The sequence below is a fragment of the Artibeus jamaicensis genome, unplaced genomic scaffold (genome assembly GCF_021234435.1).
Source record: "Artibeus jamaicensis isolate MK-2021 breed Jamaican fruit bat unplaced genomic scaffold, CSHL_Jam_final contig_387, whole genome shotgun sequence".
Taxonomy (NCBI): Eukaryota; Metazoa; Chordata; class Mammalia; order Chiroptera; family Phyllostomidae; genus Artibeus; species Artibeus jamaicensis.
The window spans coordinates 25,519,422-25,539,913 of NW_026521812.1; the positions used below are offsets into that span (position 1 = coordinate 25,519,422).

General features: G+C 47.4%; 1 protein-coding gene across 1 annotated transcript in view; it reads left to right on the plus strand.

The window, feature by feature from the left end:
- The first annotated feature begins 634 nt into the window (after positions 1 to 634).
- Positions 635 to 20,492, plus strand: part of PREP (prolyl endopeptidase) — a 101,439-nt gene continuing 81,581 nt past the window's right edge. Inside the window, exons 1-2 of the mRNA XM_037159000.2 lie at positions 635 to 893; positions 5,898 to 5,972. Coding sequence (XP_037014895.1) covers positions 849 to 893; positions 5,898 to 5,972 — 120 coding nt within the window. The 5' untranslated portion in view covers positions 635 to 848. The remainder of the gene's footprint in view (positions 894 to 5,897; positions 5,973 to 20,492) is intronic.

Consider the following 20,492-nt stretch of genomic DNA (forward strand, 5'->3'; position numbering starts at 1 on the left):
GGACAACAGTGGGTGCTCACTAGACAAACGTGTTGGCAGGAGAGGACAGAGGAGCCCAACAGCATGAACAAAAGACCCTGGATGATTTCCAGGCCTCCCACCTTGGTCCCTTCTTAACTGGTACATTTCAAATAAGGGCTCATCCATTGTCAGACCGACAGCTCAAAGCATCTTCAAATTCCAGGTGTCAAACATATTCCAGTGTCCACCAGGGTGCTGAAGTGAAGAGCGATGTGTTCCCTTCTAGGTCCTCACGACCCATTATCCCTTCCCTTCCAAGTCCAGAATCGCAGGCAGTAGAAACTGGGTCACTTTAAGCCCTCTGCTCTGAAGAACAGGAAGATGGGGGAATCATTCACAGTAATCCTTGCCGTTCGGGCGGGCGCGGCGGGGGTGGCGGGTTGTGCCCCGCAGGCGTCTCCTGACCCGCGCTCCCGGCAGGGGTCCCGGAGGCGGGGCTCGGCTGCCCGCTTGGTGGCCCCGCGGGTAAGGCGTTGCCAGCGCAGCGCCCCGCGCGTCCCGGCGGCTCGTCCCACGCGCCGCGCGCCTGCAGAGGGAGCTGTGAGCCCGCCCGGCGCACGCTCTGACGCCCGCCCCGCTCGCTCGCGCCGCCGCTGGGCCCGCCCGCCGGGGAGGGGCTCCGGGACTCGCGGCAGCTGCTTCCTGCTTCCCGGACGTCTCCGCGGCGCCCTGCGGGTCCTGTCGTGCGAGCCCCACCCGAGAGCCCCTCTCGTTCTGTAGCCTGCACGGCCCCCGCCGGCGCCCCAGCCTTGCCCCGCAGCCAGGCCGGCTCGCTCGCGTCTGCTCCTGGAGCCCACGCCCCGCGCGACCCCCTGCTCGCTCCGGCCATGCTGTCCTTCCAGTACCCCGACGTGTACCGCGACGAGACCGCGGTGAGTACCACTGCCGGCGCCCACCCGGCCCCCCGCCGACCCCGCCTCACCCGCAGCCCCTTGCCCCCTGCGTCCTTCCCCTCCCCCTCGGCCTTTGTTTGCGAGAAACGGCCGGGGGCGCGGGGCTCCTCCCGAGCCCCAGAGTCTCCAGTGGCCGTCACTGTCCGTCTGCTGGCAGCGGAGCCTGTGGTCAGCAGCGGCTTGGCAGTTGTCTAACATCAATGGGGTCAAGGGCAGACGCCCAGGTAGTAAGTGTTACCGCTTTTTAACTGGAGGAGACTCTTGCCATAAATATGGTGGTAGGAGAAAGAGTGTGTATGTGCAGGTGATGTAGAATTTAAACACAAAGCAAACTTTTTAAACTTCGGCATTTAAAACCCTTAGAGCTGAAGTTCATTCATTCGATTTTAAAACGTGTATTGAGTGCCTACCCTGCCCAAGGCCAGGTGCTGGGCGTTTGGGGGTGCAGAGACAGAAACGTGGAAGGTGAACAGTGACCCCTAAGTGTGGCAGTGCTGATCCAAGTTTCCCTAAGCAAGAAAAGGAGTTGATGGGGTGCAAGAGGAGGCCTTATAAGAGAGAAGGAATGGCCTTTTAAAGGATGAGCTTAAAGTATTGCCTCGTAAAGGGGTTAGCTACCATTTACCTAAACTGTGGATGAACCCAGGATAACCGTTCAGATCCAATGGGTGGAATTGGTGGGCAAACAGCTCTTTCTGTGTGTGTAAAAATAAATTTGGCATCTTAAGAACTGTAGTGCATCCAAATGTTGTAGGCATGATTCTCTTAGGAATAGCCAAATTTCTCAGGTTCCTTAAAATAGAATTTAGAAAAAAATTTTTTGTATAATACAGTTAAAATTTTTATTCTGCTTACTTGGACCCAATTTATGCCAGATTGTACTTTAAAACACATCTCATTTTAGGTTAAAGTGTACTGGGCTTTACAATAAATAAGTTGTAGTTTTCTTTTTATTTTTCATTTTAATTTTATTAATTTTTAGAGAGAGGAAGGGAGAGAGAAAGAGAGGAAGAAAAACACCATTCAGTTGCCTCACGTTCTCTGAACTGGGGACCTGGCCCAAAACCCAGGCATGTGCCCTGACCCTGACCAGAAGAATCGAAACTGTTGACCTCTCTGTTTACAGAATGCCCTACCCCCTGAGCCACACCAGTCAGGGCAGGACATATTGTTTTAAATTAAGACTTCCAAGTGGCACTGATGCATTCATGGTTTCTTTGACCACTGGTCATATGGTAACCATGTTTTCTAAGGCTGTTCAACCTTTTGCTTGTTAAATTTGGTCTAACAGCCCAGGTAAGCCCTATTCCTGTGGTTCAGAAGGTTGTTTCGTTTGTGTTTGGGAATAAAGTGATCCTGCCAGCATGGAAAGGACAGACCACGTAAGGCTTGAGTGCTAGTTCTGGCTTTGTTGCTCACCAGTAGGATATCCTTTGGCAGATCATTTGCTCGTTATTGGCCTTCTCTATCATGTATGAAATATTAGGGCTGGCTTACAGACTAACCACAGGGCTTACTTACTTGCTTCTGTAGTGAGGATATTGTCTTTCATTCATTCACATGACAGTCTAGCCCTGTGGTGTACCAGACTTTAGTCATAAGAAGACAGGTGAATAGCTCAGTCCAGGTCTTGAGGATCCGCGAGTTTGGGGGATTGACAGAAATATAAACAGTTACCCATTATGTGGTTTAGTAAGTGCCCTTTCAGATTTGTTTCGTTTGGCTTTGGGGGAGAGGGGTTGCTTCTGGCTTTGTTTTCCCCTATTAGTGTTTCCAGAATCCTACAGTTCATTTATTTATGTTTAAGAGTCCTTGAAAAGGTTAAGTGAGAATTTCATGAAGACATTAAACAGATTATGAATAATTAACTCAAAAGGGTATATATACAGTACCGTGGATTTTAATGCTCTTCAGCTCCTTCTTACCAGAGAACTCAGGATCACACTAAGCCTCATGGCCAAGGGGCAGTAACTGTGGCCTAGCCTGGACTCTGCCCTGCGGATCCCACAGGGCACTCATCTCAGCCCTGGTAGCCTACATGGGGTATCTTCTCTCCTGGGACACGAGCCCTGATTACTAAACCTCAGGATGGACTTACGCATTTGCTCAAATTATAGCTTTCATTTCTAAAATGGGTTTATTTCTCTCCGGCAGGTATTAGACATTGTTGTTGCTCTCTGTCTCACTCACTTGATTATCTTTCTGCCATGTACTGGGCAGTCTCCTGCTGAACCGTGGGGTCGGGGCATGCAACCCTTTCTGGTGGATTTGTGCTCTGGTGAGCAGAAATTTGGAAACCGTGGTACTTCCTGTGTAATGCCATCGCCACCCCCTGAGAGTGCTGCTGTCGATAATTGATGCTTGTGGCAGGGGTTAGAAGAGTGGGATGGGTGAGTGGGGAACACAAGAGGGTGGGATTAATTTCCACCAGTAGCAGGAGATAATATGTAAGTTGAGCCTAGAAGTTGGTCAGTTGGATAAGGTAGAGAGGATATTCCTGGCCCTCTAACTAAAGTCATAGTTACATAGGGCTGGATGGTCATGAAACTGCATGTGTTTGTAGGATGGCAGGAAGGCCTGTGTGAACACAGCCTCCATGGGTGGACACGCTTGCATAGGGTTGGAAAAGAAAAAAAAGTGGGGCCAGGTTTCATGGGCTCTGCCTGCTGTGGATACACGTCTGCACTGTATCCTGAAGGTAACAGGCGAGTCGTTGAACAGTGTGAGTAAAATACTGAATAGTAACAGTGGCTTATCAGGACTCTCTTTCTAGAACCTCTAGGGAAGGTGAGGAATGACTTGCAAACTTAAATCAGATGAGAGAATTAGATACTGAATAACTTGAATTCAGGGGGTGTGGCTCTGTGGCCACTCCATTTGTAAGACATGGTCTTGTAGAAGAAAAAAGGGGAAGGGGGCCCCTGGCTGCTGGGATCATCTTTGGGACAGTGGGACAGACCGGATCATGTGGCCGTGATCTGTGCACAATGGTTAGCTCCCAGGGACCTCAGTGAACCGGTAAATCTGCAGCCTTTACTCTTACTAACCTCGCTTAACTGCATTCCATAATGTGTAAAACGGGAATATCATTAAGCCCCCTACCAGGTTCCTTTAAAACATCCAGCACAACAGTGCGGATATTCAGTAAAAGTTCATTGCCTTGGTTCTAGCAGTTGGCAATGCCTTTATTTACTTGGTTATAAAACTATCAAGGCTTCCTGTTAATCTTTTTGTTTCCATATGAAACGTTAAGTCTGGATACTGGTCAATTTTCATAACATCGTGACCTAGGAACAGGTTTGAAGTGTCTGGCCCGTCCCCCTGCAAGGATTATTGGGGGGGAAGCTGCTGGCAGATTGTCTTTAATGCTGTGGCTGTGAACTCAGTGGGGCCCTCCCCTGGCACGTGGCCCAGCCTTGTTCCTGCCAGTCCAGTGCCGACCCGGAAGGTCCTCTACAGGATTCTTCATCCGGGTTCTTATTGGCAGGGAGAAGAAAGTTGTTATTTTACAAGTTATAACCACTTCAAGGTGTGTGAAGTGTAAAAACATGAGAAGATAAAAAACTTACATTCAGTTGTGACAGGTAAAATCTAGTGGCTCTAGGTAAGCTTTGAAAATTGTTCCCCCCCCCAAAAAAAAATCAGTAATTTTATGAAGACTCACTGGAAGTTTCAGTCCGGTTTTATGTCCCTTGCGTGTGTCAGTCCCTGCCAAGTGTTCCGCCTTAATTGCCCGTCCTTCCAGGTGTGGTCTTCCCAGGTGACCCCTTCCCTGGCACCAGAACAGAGGCAGACACTTGGCCGCGGATGGCCTGGGGTTCGGGGCTCAGGGGATGTCTCTTACTTGGCGGCAGCCACACTGGAACTTTGACCAGAAGTAGAGACAGCAGGTTTCTCTTTTCCAGGAGAGTGTTTGCTTTCTTTAGGGATTAGCCTCTACCTTCCGGTGGAATAGCATGGAGCAAGCAGACAGATTAAAAACTCTCATCTGAGGTAGTGGTAGTCCTTCCCAACAACTGTGTATGAGAAGCCTCAACCGGCACATTGGAGTTGTTCAGAGACGTTGTTGGTGTGGTTTCAGTGAACTGGTTTAATCATGATGGCACAAAATGGAGAGGTTTTGTAATGATTTTTACATCTGCACAATTTCTTTCAGCATAAGCACCTAGGGGAGGGATGACTCCAGATTTCTGGTCTGGACTCAGTCCATCTTGGAGGCCAGCCCTCCGAGGAATTCTCGGAGGAATTCTCGGAGGAATTGGGGCTTTTCACTAAGCTCCCAGGTAGTTCTGATGATCAGCCCCCAGGGGTGCTCCCAAAGGCCTCCCCTCAGCCAGGCCCTGCTTACACCAAGCAATTTTATTTCTATCAGGGTAAAGAAAGCATGCCATAACAGTATACAGAAAGGAAGAAAGGCAGTTTAGAAGTGCTCTTTCATTGCATGTTAGTCCACCTTTTCAGCCGATGCCAATTAGAATCATTGTAACTACACATTAGTCACTTTCTTTGTGGCAGTTGAGACTTAAAGGCAAGCCTGATCATATCATATATCGTAGGGAGATTTTCGAATCGTTAGTAAGCTTAGCCAGAGCAGGACAATAAGCGCCTGTACGTGCCCCCCCCCCCCCCCCCCCCCCCGCATCGTGCGCAGTTCTGCACTGTGCCCCCGACAGCACATTTTCGGGTTTCTTTAGCACAGCGGCTGGCCTTTGTTTTGTGTTGTGCAGGCGGCGCTGCTTCCTATTCTGACCTTTCATCTCTCTTCCCACTGAAGTGAAAACATTCTTTTCACGAAGGGTGGCTTGACACCTTTGAGAACCTGCCAACTCTGGCTCACGTGGTAACTGGGGCACACATGTTGCCAGCGAGCCAATTGGGGTGGTTTTGTCTGTCCCTTTTCTATGTCTGCATCACATTCAGAAAGCAGTCCTTTAATTGGGTTTAAACACTCATTCTCTAATGACACATTTTTGTCTTTTGCAGGTACAGGATTATCATGGGCATAAAATTCATGACCCTTACGCTTGGCTTGAAGACCCAGACAGCGAGCAGACAAAGGTAATCGGGGCTTATAATTAAAGACCAAGGCAGCCGTAGTGAGTAACGGCAGGCCAGACGTCAGTAATCCTGTGTTCCTTCCCAGTACCTCCCTGCGTTCTCTGCGATGGGACAGGGAGTATATACAGGGCGGTCCTGCCGCTTCGTGTCAAGTGATTCATGGGAAAAGGTGAAAGTATTTTTAGCCCCAGAGAAGATCACGTAACTGTTCTGAGTAATGTTTACGGTTTGTAGTGACGCTGATGAGCCAACTATTTGAAATGGACATATTAGAAAGAAAACTGATTTGACCAAAAGAAAACCTAGAGAAAAATCATATAGAAGAAAATACTGCCCAACACATTTTTCCCTCCAAAGGAAAGAAAGTCTTATTGAACAAATAATCAGGTCTTGAAAACTAAAAGCTATTCTTAGATTACATATGAATTTTTAGTGCAACAATAAAAATGAAACAATGAAGTTAAAAGTAAACTAATAAGTATCTCCTTATATTTTATAGAAGTCAGGGGCTGAAGGGGAGAACTTTCTGCTCTGTTTAAAAGCTAAAGCTTTCCTTTTCTTTTGGAGAAACGCAGGATTTTGGAGAAACAAGAGCTGCGGTCTTGTTTCATTAATAAAGTCACTTCTAAGTGCCATTTCCCACGGATGCATTTTCTTCCTTGGAGCTCCCAGGACTGGTCATTTGGGACTCATCACTTACCTGCACTGTGTGTGGTTAAATCAGTTTGCCTGGGTGAGGACTTAGCATTTCTCCAACCCACTTCAAGTTCTTTGACTGTTCTTTACAACTGTATTTATGTAAGAATATGTATTTATGCAGTTTTCATATGCACACCGTTCCAGAAGTTTATTAGAGCTTCTTTAGAATCCCAGAGTACATTTACCATTAAAAAAAAAAGAAAAGTTGAATGCACTTTGGGTGATTTTCCAAGCTCTGAAAAGCCTGTGTCTTAGCACCTCTTCTATTTGCGGCCCCTAACCAATGATTTCCAAGGCAATTCAGATTTGCCAGGGAAGTATTCGCTCGTGGTGTGGCCCTGGCAGTGGGGCTGGGATTCTCCCCTTCCCATCACCTGCTCCACAGTTCCTGGTCAGCGGGGCTACAGATTCCACATCTCCTTGGGGAAGAGCTGGATGAGGAAAGGAGTGGGGTGAGCTGGGGAGGATAATCTCTGGAAGAGAAAAAATAGAGGCAGGAAGAGGTTGCTGCTATTCAAGGAAATCTCACATCATCTCGTTTTTCTTCCTTCATCCTCACACACTACCTCACCTGCTTTCTTTTTTCACCACCCTCACCTGTTCTTGCTTGCATTCTCTCTCCACCTGGCATTAGTGGGGGCAGTGACCACAAGGTGTGGGCAGACTCAGAGATGGCTTCTCACAGTGGAAATGCCTAAAACCTCTCCCCTGTCCTTTGTCCTTGAAGTGAGCATAGCACCATTTTGAGACTTTGTAATGGTTTTTACGTCTGTCCTTGATCTTCCCTCTCTCCCTTTTCTAGGTGAGAATGATCAGTATTGGGGTTTTCATTTTTCTGTCATGAACCATTGGGTTATAGAGGCAAATGGGTAGAGATTCTCAGATGAGAAACAGATGGGTATTTTAAGGCACAGGTGAAGGCTGCACCTTACAGGTAAGGCTGGGAGGAGCAGGCGTGGGGCTGCCTCCTCACGGGGCACTGGCCACGCCGACCTCGGGTGTCCAGCACTGGCCTGGGCTGAGACAGGGACTGAGTCTGGGAATGGAGCATCCCAGACAGCTCCATAAACTGTGGTGATGGAAAGCACCGGGGTAGGAAAATGAACTTTCTGGGCATCTCTTAGAGGACTGTCCCCAAGGACCGTCTCTGTGATGGTTACTTGAAGTGTCGGGTACTTCCCGGGTTTCTTTGATGGTGATTGAGTGATTCAGCAATGCCAGAGTGGCCCAGCTTTGGCTTCTGTGTTAATGGATGCATACTTTGCCATCCTTGAATTAATAATGGCTGGTCCTATGGTTGACAAGCCACTTATTAGACGACTCTTTGCTAATTAGTGATTTTACAGTCAGTATTTAATGGAACCAATGGGTACACACTGTTATTTTCATGGTATGTACTTATTGGGTGCTTACTGTGTGCCAGGCGCTTTACCGACAGCTTTGCCTACCCCATTTCACTTCATCCTCAGACCCTGAAGTAGAACTTTTTCTTTTCCCCATCTTACAAGTGAAGAAATTGAGTTATTAAATGACTGAGTAACGTGTCCAAGGTCACTCGGCTAGCCAGTATTAGAACCCAGTAGCCCTGGTGGTTTTCAACTTCAGACGTTAAAAATAACAACAGAAAGAAAAAGGACTCTGGTATAACAGCTTTGGGAATACAGCTGTAGCTACACGAGCACACTCATGTCCGTGTGCACTGTGGAACTTTGTAGGTCCTCCCGCGTGGACCCTGCGCCACTGCCCCACTGCCACGCCCCTCGCTCCTCTCTCTAAGCGGGCTTGTTCCTGGCCAAGGCTGCTCTGTCATCCTGGATCTCCTGAGCTGAATTTCCACCTCAGACTGAAACTGCAGGGGGTGCATTCCTGATGAGCAAAAGAGGGGCTGGAGCACTTTCTGCAGTAGTTGTTCATGCTCACGCAGAGGCTTTGTACCTTTATGTAAAGAGCAAGATCTTCCCATTGGTTCTGAAACAAAGAAACAGCTGCTCGTTACATTTTCAGTACGACCCAGTCAGGAAGTAAGGAACACCGGCGGCTCTTCACAGTAAGATCTGAGATGCTCTCGGAAGTCCCTGGATTTAGCCTCGTATTTAATATGGGTTATTCAGTTCTGACAGTGTCTGGCATTTAAAGCTTTATCCTTTAAAAAAGAGTATCAGAGCAGACTAGTAACTTAGAAAATTCTCAAAAACAAGGGTGGGGGAGTTGAATCTGGAGGAATCCTTTCAAGCTGTCAAAGCCCATATAAACACATTTTACAGCAAATGTTCCAGATTGTAGGCAATCTTACACAGTGCAATTGACTCTTAAAAGTAAATCCATCCTTGATATGAAAACTTAACAGAGATGCTTTGTGAAGAGGAAAGAGTAGACCCACGCTGCACAGCAGATATATAATGCAAGCCACACGTATAATTCAAATGTTTCTAGTAGCTGCATTTTTAAAAAGTAACAAGAAACAGGTGGAAATGGTTGTAATGTATTTTGTTTAATGTGGTAACGTTGACCCTGGAACAGTGTAGGAGTTAGTGGTACCAACCCCCAAACAGTTCAAAATCCATGAGTAACTTTTGCTCCTGGGGCTTGGGTCTCAGACCACCCCCACCCACCCCCTCAGCCTGCAGGTCCCAGCGCGTGGACTGAAACGGGACTCAGTCCACAGTTAGTTGAAATGAGAATGCGGAACGGGGGGTGCGGAGGGCTGACTGTACGTTTACTGAAAGAAGTTCAAGTGTAAGAGGACCACACAGCACAGACCTTTGTTGTTCAAGGGTCAACTGTATACTCAAAACATTAACATCACAACATGTAATTAATATAAAACATTAAGGTATTTACATCCCTTTTCCCAAACGAAGTTCTGAGACGCGCGGTGTGCTGTCCAGGCGCAGCACGTGCGGGTCCGGAAGGCCCCTGGCTGTGCGGGGGCGGCGGGCGGGCGGCCGGAGGCTGCGGTGCCGGGCCGCAGACCCACGGGCCTGCCCGGCTGGCGAAGATAGATGTAAAGGGCAAAAATAAACTTTAACAGATTTTTAAAAAGGGTTTATCACAGGGATTGAAGAATAGTTTAATATTACTAGATTAAATAAAGCCATATAATTATTCTAGTAAATTTTTTTTTTAAGTCCAAAAAGAAATGAGAGAAAATCTAAAACTATAGCCTGGAGTAATAGTGCTCTAATAAGGTGACATCTAGGTCAAAAAAACAATCTGAACAGCAGGCTCGCATGCCTGTCTCATTACCGTTATTGTATGTTTGCAAAGCATCAACCAGCGCAATAAAAAATAAACCACCATTTGGACAGGAGAAAAGAAAGCCATTACTAATTGTAGGTTATGCGATTGTGTATCTAGAAAACCTAAGGGAAACAACTGCAAACTTACTATCAGTAGAATTAATGAGTTCAATAAAGTGAATGTGCACAAAGTGAATATAACATCATTAGTACTCATATATGCCATCAGTAATGAAAAATTAAACCTGTCTGGGAGCAACAGCAGAAAAGCAAACACTTGAAAAAGAAGAATAGATTTCCAGTCTACTGGGAGAGTGATGACGTCCCGTTGGGTTTACGGAGACCTTGGAAAGGCCGGTTTCAGACGTTCCTCACAGTAGCGAAAGGTTGGCGATGGTCTGTTTCCAGCAGTAGTGCGGTGTTTCAGCAGAAAATCAAAATGTCGCCCTAGACAAGCTGCTTACTAAGATGAAAAAGCGCTTATGGCAGAATATTAAGTGGGGGAAGGATGCAAGACTGTGGTGCTCCAAACAATTACAACTTTAAAAGCTACTCATAAAACAATTCTAGGAGAATCTCGATGGAAATACAAAACTAAAGAACAAAAATAAGATGAAGGGAAAGCTCGGTTTCAAACCAGTTTATCTGCCACGAGTCGTGCACTCTTGACATGTCTGAGCTGGAGAGACACGAGGTGCTGGAGGGGGAGGTTCGCGGTCGTTAAAGTCGTTGGAGGAGTAGACCGGCGGGACCCAACGGGCAGGTGGCCCACATTTCCCGGTCAGCGGGCACGTCCGGCCTGCCCGGCCTGCCCTGTGCAGATCGTGGAAGTCTGTTGTGTCTCCTTGTACCCCAGCGTTTGGACGCTGAGGCCGTTCGAGCCCTCCTCCTCCATTGTTGATGTTAATATGCATGTGGCTGACTTCCTAACCTTTAACTCCCTGAATCTCCCTCTAGTTCCCTGGGGCAAACAGAATAAGCCAACCCTGAGCCCCACACTCTGCTGTAGCTCTTTGCGATCTTTTCCTCTTTCCCCAGTTGGTCTCCAGGCCCGTTCAGGTGTGCCCTGCTCAGATCTTGTTTCAGGTCTTACCCCAGGCCACCCCCCCTTTCCTCTGCCTGTCTACAACCTACTCTGCATGCCCTTCTATGTAGCTGGAAGATTCACCACCCTGCCCCGGCCCCATTTCTCAGTAACATCTCCGATCCATGTAAACCCTTCTCTTCATCATCAGCAGTGGCCCAATGGCCAAATCCAGAGACTTTAAAACCGTCCTGTGTTTGTCACTGTGCAGATGGACCACAGGTCCAGGAGGATCGTAGAGACGTTTGTCTAGACTGGCCAGCAGACTGCTTGGCCGACTCTCAGGCTCTCGGAGTTGCTTCCTTTGCTTTCTTCGCAGAGGCAGCAGTCTCATTCTCAGTTGTTGTGAGTACTACATGAGTGTTTATTTTTCCTGGCTTTTCCACCCATCACTGCACACCATTCTTCCTGATGGTGATAAATTCTCTTTATATTGGTTGGTTCGGTTTGCAGCCCCACAGTCCAGATAGAAGGAAGGTGCCTGCTACCTCTTGAGGAGTTTCCCCATCCTAACTATCTTTTGTGGCTTCAGTTTCATAGTCAAATAGTCCACAATTTGTTACTGAGTTACTAAAGGGGAGATACACAGAGAAAGGAAGAATGTATACTTTTTAGGAGACAGCTGCCGTAATGGTAACTAATTGTCAAGTCTGCCTTCACAGAAAGTGTCCAGGAGCTTTAGCACAGGAGGGTACCAAAGGTTGAGTATCAGCTGCGTGTGTATGTAGGGTGACTAATTTTTTTTTTTTCTCCCTGAGAATTGCCATGGGGAAAGGGAGAGTAGCTACAACTCTATTTCTTTTGAGGATTGTAAGAGAAGAGCTCTAATAGGAATCAACTAAGAACAAAAGCAAATGTTCATTCTTTCTTGAAAAGCAAAATTTCAGTTTGTTTCGGGAGGATCAAAGGAATACGCAACATAGATCCTCTTTTCTAGGACACCGTTTCCTCTCCCTTACCAGAGCCCACTGTGGCTGACTAGTTAGGGGCGGTCCATCACATCTGCTGATAGGGAAGGGACGGTAGAGAGGAGAAATCCTTGTCTTGCAGGCTGAGAAACCTGGAAACATCGCCTTTCTCTTCCTCTGTCCCCGCACTGTTTCCTTCCTTGGCAGGAAAGATTTTACACCTTAAAGGACTGCTGATCATCTCCAGGATATTGAGGTAGCCTAGGATTTCTGTGTAGGTATTTTAATGTCATGGAGGTCAAGGTTTAGGGAGGTCAACACCTGCTTTAAGTTATGCTTCCTATCTAATGAAATGTGGTTTTTTTTGTTTATTTGTTCCTTGCATTTGTTTGCATTCTGTAAAGTCAACCCTGAAAGTGTGTGGCGTGAGGAGTCTCTGATCCGCTCTGGTGCCAGCGTGGCCTAGACCTCCCTGCCCAGGGCTTTCCCGAGCGTGGAGCGGAGCCCGGGTGTGCAGGCACTAGTGGGGAGCCAGGGGAGCCGGTTCCTTTGTCCAGTCGCATTTCTCCACGAGGCCACTGTGCCCTTGGGCTACAGACCAACAGGAGACAGCTTGCTCCCGGGGCTTCCAGCACCATGAAGTTCTAGTTCAGCGTCTCTGAGCCAGAGACAGCAGATCAAGCCGATTATGGGAATACATTAATGAAAAGTATGAAATACTGGTTTGGTTTATGGTGTCCTTTGAAGACTTGAAGACAGACTGTGACTGTCTGTTCTGTGGATGGTCCCTTCACCCTGTGCACTTTGCAGGCATCTGTGATGCTACTTCTGTTGGGTGGATGAAGGAACCAAGTCCTTGCCAGACGGACTACAAGTCAGAACACACAAACCATAGCCCTTGGCCTTCCCTTTTCTTGTTCTGTGAGCGTAGTAAGCTACCTTACCTGGATTCATTTTCTTCATCTGTAAAAGGAATATAATCATACTCAAATCATCTAGCTCCAAGGTTGTAATGACACCCAGCTGAGCAAATGCATGAGAAACTCATTTTCCACCGCAGCAGTGGCCCGAGCAGGCGTAGGTAGCGCGGCTCCAGCACCCCAGCTTCAGTGTATCCGGGCAGGGCCACCAGACTCTAGTCCTCCGATTGCTTCGTCAGAGGTCAATGGGCAAAGAATATCAACTTTAATCCATGAGATGAAGCAGAGTTTTCCTTTTGAATTTTAGTTGTTTTTTTTTATGACATTCTGAGCATTGATTATTATTATTTTTTTAATTCAGTGGAACTGTGACTCCTTGTTTCGTTGTTCTCAGGCAGGATGATTAAACTATGCGGAAAATACCTTAAAGCTGTCTGGTGGTGTTCCTTTTAATTGCTGCCTTCTGAACCCCCCGGGCAAAGCGGTGAATGCCCATTACTGTGTCGTGTAAGGACCTGAACCGAGAGTTACCACTGCATCATCCCTTCTCTGGTGGAAACAGGAAACTCTTCGGGTGAATATATTACCACATATTATCTCAGTCTCCAGGACTTCTGAGGCCTTAAGTGTCTCACCACCCACTGTGGAAGTGTTTAGCCTTATTATAGTTTGTAAACAGAATGCTCATAAACCCGTAGTTGAAATATGTTTTTAGGGAGCAACTTTCTTTTGATCTGTGGACGGGATAGTTGTCAAAAGTATGAGGGTGTTACTGCTATGGGGTCAACTTTTTCTGAGCACCACCTTTTCTTTTCCTCTCTGCTTTCCTTGGCCTCCTGCAACAAGGTTTTTGATGCAAGCAGTAGAAGCTGATAGTGGCCAAGGTGGCACATAGGCAAGCAGTCCAGAAAGGCCAGCTTTTTCTGGGATGGGCCAAAGGGGCCAGGCTTGGAGCAGGCAGGAACCGAGTACTTCCCACCCAGCACTGGGAACAGCCTCAGTGATCTCCAGTCATTCAGTCCTCTGTCACTTGTGCAAGTGACTGTCCCAAGCAAGGGGGTTTTGATTGCCATGTGCCAGATGACTGCTCATTCCTTGGGTTGGTTCTGCTGGTGATAAGAAAAGTTGAGGGCCGTGTTCAGTAGGATAACTGCTGGAGCTACCGTCCCACTGGGAAGGAGGGCGGACGCCGGCCACCCCATGTACCGCAGGTCCACTGGTTTCCTTCCTGCTCCCTTCTCCAGGTGGGCTGCGTCCGCCCTTTCTCTCCCTGCCCCAAGTTTACCTGTGTGCCCACCATGCTGAGAATTAGGTGAAATGGGGGGGGAGGAAGGAAGGGGTACACTGTCATCAACAAGACAGATATGGCCCATGCTGCCTTGGAATTACCGACATTCCAGCTGGGGAGGACCAGAGATTGGAGGTGAGCAGGCCACTGAGCCTCTGAGCTGCTAGAGGTCAGTGCAGAAGGAGGCCGGGCCACGTCTCAGCTAGAAGCCAGGTATCCGGCTGTATGTGTCCACAATCAGGGAAAGCTCCGTTTTAGAAAAGCAGACCCTAAATTGCTGATGATATGCTAAAGTGCTGGTGTGCATTTAACATTGATATTTTCTGTGTAGGCCATTAGTCGGCGTAGGTTTCAGTCACCTACAGTTAGTTCTTTCTGAGAAATGCTGATATCAGATAGGATATGTTTGGGATGAACTGACCGTTAAAGAAATAAGATAATGCTGACTTCTCCCAAGCTCTTTTCTGTACGTCTTTTACACTTAGGTATCTAACACCCATCCCCCACCCCATTCTGCCACGTCCAGGGGATAGAGCGTCTGCCCTAAAAAATCACCCGGGTGCTCGTTAAACCTTTTCAAGCCGTGCCTCTGGAGCGTCTGATTTCAGTAGGAGTCCCTGACTCCCACGCACCTCACCAGGTAATTAATTCTTAAGGTCTAGGAAGCTTGGGAAAACTGCTCTGGAGAATGCTTAGTTAGACACAATTGGGAAAGATAATAACACCTTTGGTTATTATTGGCCCACTTTCAAGGAGCCAAAGTTTTGGTAGACTCCTCACTGTTGTTTACAGTCTTTATGAATTGGCGGGGGTGGGGGCAGTGTTAATGGCTCTAATTTTTCTTCTTGGGGAAACCAAGGCATATGCCGTAGTAAAGGCACCTGGGACTCTTCTATGTAGCATTGCATGGCGCCCTGACTGTGTGAATGGGATCTCTGATCACACACAAGATTCTTTGGAGTGCCAGTTCTGACCCCGTAAAAGCTCGTGCTTTTCCCTGGGTTTTCATCTCTGCTGACGTCATCCTTGTTGAGGCATGCATCGGCCCTGCATGGTCCGCTGCTTCCTAGATTGTCTCCCTGCTTCCACAGTTTTCTTTCTACCTGCCTCCCCCAGAAACCAATGAGAACCCTTAGAGAGTATGGAGCCTGTTCGTGGCAAGGCAGTGGGGAATTGTCATTAAAGGAGCAGCTTTATCCGTAGAAAGACAGGTTTGAATCTTCGCTGTGGGACATTGGTCGTGTTGTTTAACCTCTCTGGGTTCCAGTTTTCCGACTTACAATCTGGAGGCGACTGTATGGTGGTACTGAAAGTTAAGTGGTGGTGTTTTTGAAAGATGCGGCCCAATGGCAGACGCAGTAAGGGCTTACTGAGTGTTGGCCATCACATTTATCATTGAACAGTTCACATAGCATGGAAGTTTTCTCCTTAAAAGTTGAAGGCATGTGTCTGTAGAGCTGTCTGGGGAGAGCTCTTTTATTCTAGTTGTGGGCTCTTTTCCTCCACCTACTCTCATGGTCATTGCTCTGTTCCCATCATTTTTCTTTTTGCACCACTTTGGTCATTTGTATTTCCTAGAAAATGGTCTGTATTGTTGGGATTTTAAAATTTATTGGCACAGGAATATGTGTAATATTTGTTCATTATAAGTGACTTTGCTCTCCCTGTCTGTGGTTATATTCATTGTTTCTAATTTTGAGTCATCTGTAACTTCTTTCCCCTTTTTGGTTAGTTTAGTCAGAGTTTTGGTAGAATGTGCGTTTTTTTTCTTCTTTTTTCTAAAAAGCATCATTTCTAGCACTTAGAAATTATACTCCTTTGTTTCTCTAGTTCATTATTTTATCTATTGTTATTTTAAAACCTTTTTTTGAACACTTAGCTGAATTGTACTATTTCTCATTTACTGATCAAACACCGTTTTTGAGGCTTCCCCGGTCAGCCCTCTCCCAGGCTGCGCCAGCGCCCCAGGCTCACCTCGCCGGGCACACTGCAGGCCTCCCGGCGAGTGGGGCCCACGCCCGGCTCACACTAGCTCGTAAAAAAGAGCGGAGCGGCTCACGCAACTGATGACCAGGGTATGTGTGCCTGTCATTTCTGCCTGAGCCAGGAGTGCACATGATGTTTCTGGGTACCCATCTCTCTTTGTCTCTTAGGTCATCTGCTTTTTCTGATTATTTACCAGCAGCCTCTCCTGTGTGGTAGGAAAGATGGGTCTTGGCTCTCTGTAGGTTTCAAAAGTTAAGCAAGGGACACAAAGACTTGTAGCTCCCAGTGTTCATCTCTGTCCCTGCAAAGGATTCTGCTCGCTTAGCCCGGGTTCATGAATACTTTATCGACTGTTGCCTATAATACAAATTGAACACTCTGCTTATGAAAATGGACAGGGCTTACTTATATCAAAGATGTAGAAAGGAGTTAACATAGCTAGAATACATGTAGAGGTATCAGTAACGTCATCTATAGCAGATGGTGGTACAACTTACCAATACCCAGAATGATAAAGTCCGATTAAGAGAGAGGGTGAACCCCAAACTTTCTTGCAGCGTAACTGTCACTTTCTAGACCCAGCTTTTGTTTTTCCTTGTTTTCTGGTTTTGTGGGAGGGTGACACCGAGCACCTCACTGGGGCCACATGTATTGTATCAAGCACAGTGTGATCACTGTCCTTCAGTGTATCACCTGCCCAGTGCACTTGCACTTTGGAATCCAGCGCTGTGGGACCAGACCAGGTCAGCTACCCCGTGTGTGGGAGTCATGCTAGCAAGCCTCCGGACCCGCTACCAGCCTCATCCTGCAGGAATCGGCCCCAGGCCTGGGGCAGGGGAGTGCAGCCGGCCAGCAGAGATCCCATTCCCCATGCCATCAGTGGGAGGGGCTTCCCAAAGGTCACAAAAAACCCAAATGTCAACTTTGAGTGTTTTTACCATAACCCATGAACTTTGTTTTGTTTGTTTTTAAAATATTTTATTTATATTTTATTTTTAGAGAGTGGGGAAGGGAGGGAGAAAGACAGGGAGACAAACATTGATTCTGCTGCTTCTTGCATACACCCCAACTGGGGACTTAACTGGTGACTCAGGCCTGTGTCCTGACCAGGAATCAAACCAGCAACTTTTCTCTTTGCAGGATGATGCCCAACCAACTGATCCATACCAGTCAGAATGCCCCTTGTGAATTTTAATTTTGTCTTTTCCCCTAAATATTCCTCTTCTAATTTGGATTCCCCCACTGATACAAGAATTATTCAAGAGAGGATGTGTATGTGTTTAACTTCTTCATGATCAGGGTTTAAGTTAGGTTTGAATTTGGGGTACAAATCACCTCCTTGCCAGGTTTCTGGTCAGGAGTGTGTACACCTCAGAACTGAGTTAGATGGGGCTAAAGTTTCAGCTATGAATGAGCTCTTTGCTAATGACTAGATTTGAGAACAAGCTTGAATCTCGGGTCAGAAATGTGTGTTTCTGCTTCCTTGTGGTTGGCAGTAACTTGCCCCCATGAGGGAAGTGATGTGCTCAGATGGGGACAGGCAAGAAGGGGGAAAGGGGCGTGGGAGGGCTTCCGGAAGGCCCCGCCTGGTCTGCTGAGTGTGTGCAGCTGGAAGCTCCTGAGGGGCTTCCCTTACCAGAGAACAGATGTTCTCAGAGGGAAGGAGTGGACCCACTCTGGGGCTTTAATGTTAAAAGACAGGCCCAGCGGATTTGGGGATCTCAGGGGCTGAATTAGACATTTCTCCACTTCAGGGATGGGTTGGGGGTTTGTGAGGACAGGGGGAGAGAGGCCCACCTCAGTTGAGGTTAATGACATTTGTGGTCACGGTACCTCTTGAGCTTTAAGGATTCCTGTGTTGCCTGGTATATGCTAATTTTTGTGACTATTCAGTGAGTGCTGGAGAATAGGGGCATTCTTTTCTCTTAAGTACAGAGGCCTCACATGGTCTCATTAAGTACACTATACCATTTATAGTCCCAGTTTCTCGGCGTGCTTCCTAGAGCAGCTGCATCTGTCAGTGATTTTCTGTTTGGCATTACCCGCCTCCAAGTTTATCTGTTTTTTTAATGTGACCGGTTAGCCCTCCTGGCCCTGGATCCTCAGGCATGAGCTTGGCCACCTTTTGACTTCTTTTTTATGGGGTGATCCCTACCTTTGGAGAGTCAGTTCCAGACTCTGCTAAACATCAGTGCAGGGCATCCAGGTGTACTTCCCCCTCTGGCCACCAGGGTGCGTGCAGCCCTTCTCATACGGCTGGCATCCCGTGTTCCGCCAGGCTATGCTGTGACACCAGTGCCTTTCTCGACCCCTGATACAAGATCATCCTACACACACACAAACACACACATGCATAAACGTATTTGCAATTTGCAGCAGAAACCCCTCAAAGTCTGAGGGGCACAGATAGCCTACCCCGAATTTTCACTGGTGGTGTACTTGGCAAGACTGGAGCTCCGTCCTGCTTGTTCTGACCCGCAGGGCCTCCCCAGCCAACCCAGCGCCTTCGCGTGTTCTCCTGTAGCACTTATTTGTATCTGTAGTTTAGCTTTTAATCCCGTGTTGTGTAATTGTGCCATTTTGTGTGTATTTATATCCATAGAATAAGTGTGCATCGTTTTTATTCATATATGTAAGAACTGTACCTGTAAAAGGACTTGGGGTATTTTGTGGGTTAAAATATAGCACAAATGAGGACACCCTGGAAGATTCTTCCTGAAGACATTTGGGGTAAAGGGCTATCCCGCTCCCACGCTGAGTGGCCCTTTGGCCCTGAAGTTCTTTCTGTGTGTGCAGCGTGGTGCAGCGTCTCTGGAATACGTTCATCCTGCATAACTGAAACTTTCTGTCTCAAAGAGATGGGAAGCCACCTCATAGTCAAGGCAAAATGATATATGAACAGGGTTTTTTGTTTGTTTGTTTTGAACAGCTCTTGTTAGGAAAATATGTTCAGAATCATCTGTAGCTATAAAATCTAAACCGTTGACCCTCTTTAGAGGCTTAGCTGCAGGTGTCGTTAATGGGCTTTTGGGTTTCAGTTATTGTAGTAACGTCCTGGAGTGTGACTTCAGTGCTGAAACACCTGAAGAACAAAGAGTTGCATTCCTCCTGCTTTTTCCATTTATCCTTATACCTTTCCTCCTTTCCCCCCAAATGTGTTCTAATTTTTCAACCAGGAAGCAGACTAGTACGTCCATACAGGAGCAAGAAGGTATTTTTCTGATTAAAATATCAGAAATTTTATTGGCATTTTGTGGAGCCCTAAATTTCACAAAGCTCCGTCACGCCAAGGACTTGCTCAGTTGTAAAGATGTATGCTTGTAGGGTGAAAGAACTTCAGACTTGAAGGACTTTGAACATTCATTTTGCATTGAGGTATTTGACTTGAAAAGGTGCAGTCTTTAATATTGCTCTATTAAAAGTAATTGAGTAACATTTGTGGGTGGGAAGTGACAAAATTGGATACAGTCATCCTAGAATTATTTAGTTATTTGGTGGCATTACAGTGTTATGCACATTTTAAATGTGAAGAGCCCACATGTCTGCCTTAACCTGAGACGGATTCCACTGCAGCAGTTGAGATTATACCATGAAACATCTGGAAGAAGCAAAGCAGATAGAAACGTGGTCAGAGAACACAGTGCCACCTTTCCAGGGAACACGGACTGAGCAATCTGTGGCTCTTGCACCCTCCACAGTCTTCCTAGAGCCAGGACGAGGCCTAGATGCAGCCACCTACACACACAAAACAGAAGGCTGGAGAACTGAAGTCTGCAGGGTGCCCTCCTCGGAGCTCCCGCCCGTGGAAGGGGAGGGGCCGGCCAAGACCCTCAGCAAGTAGCTAGAACGTCCTGGTGAGTCCTTTCCGGGAAAGAGCCCTCCAGCCCACACCTTCACACGCACGGTGCCGTTTTCTCCACCCCTCTCCTGTTACAGCGGCCGTTCCTGTGCTGTTTAGGGACCAGCCATGCCGAGTGGCCTCTTCTCTCACCAGACTCCTGCCCCGGCTTCCTTACTGACCTCCCTGTTTTTCACCTTTGCTCCCCTAAAGGTTTTTTTTTCCACCCAAAGCAAACCAGATTGTGTAACTACACATCTCCTTAACTAATCATAGCTCGTTTGCACTTAGAACACAGATTCAAACCTCATAGCTGCCCAGCAGGTGCCCTGTGATCTGAACCCTGCCTGGGTGAGTAAGTGTCCTCCTTCCCACTGCTTCCCAGGATGGGTGGTGGATCACCGGTTTTTAAATTTCCGAAACCTGTGGGTTGATAGTTTTCTGAAGTGTAACAGACAACTCAGCAGGGTCATGTGACTTATGGCACTCCCTCTCAGGTTCCGCTCGTCTCATCCTGGGCTGGTGGGGAGTCACTCAGGACCAGCACAGTTGTGGATG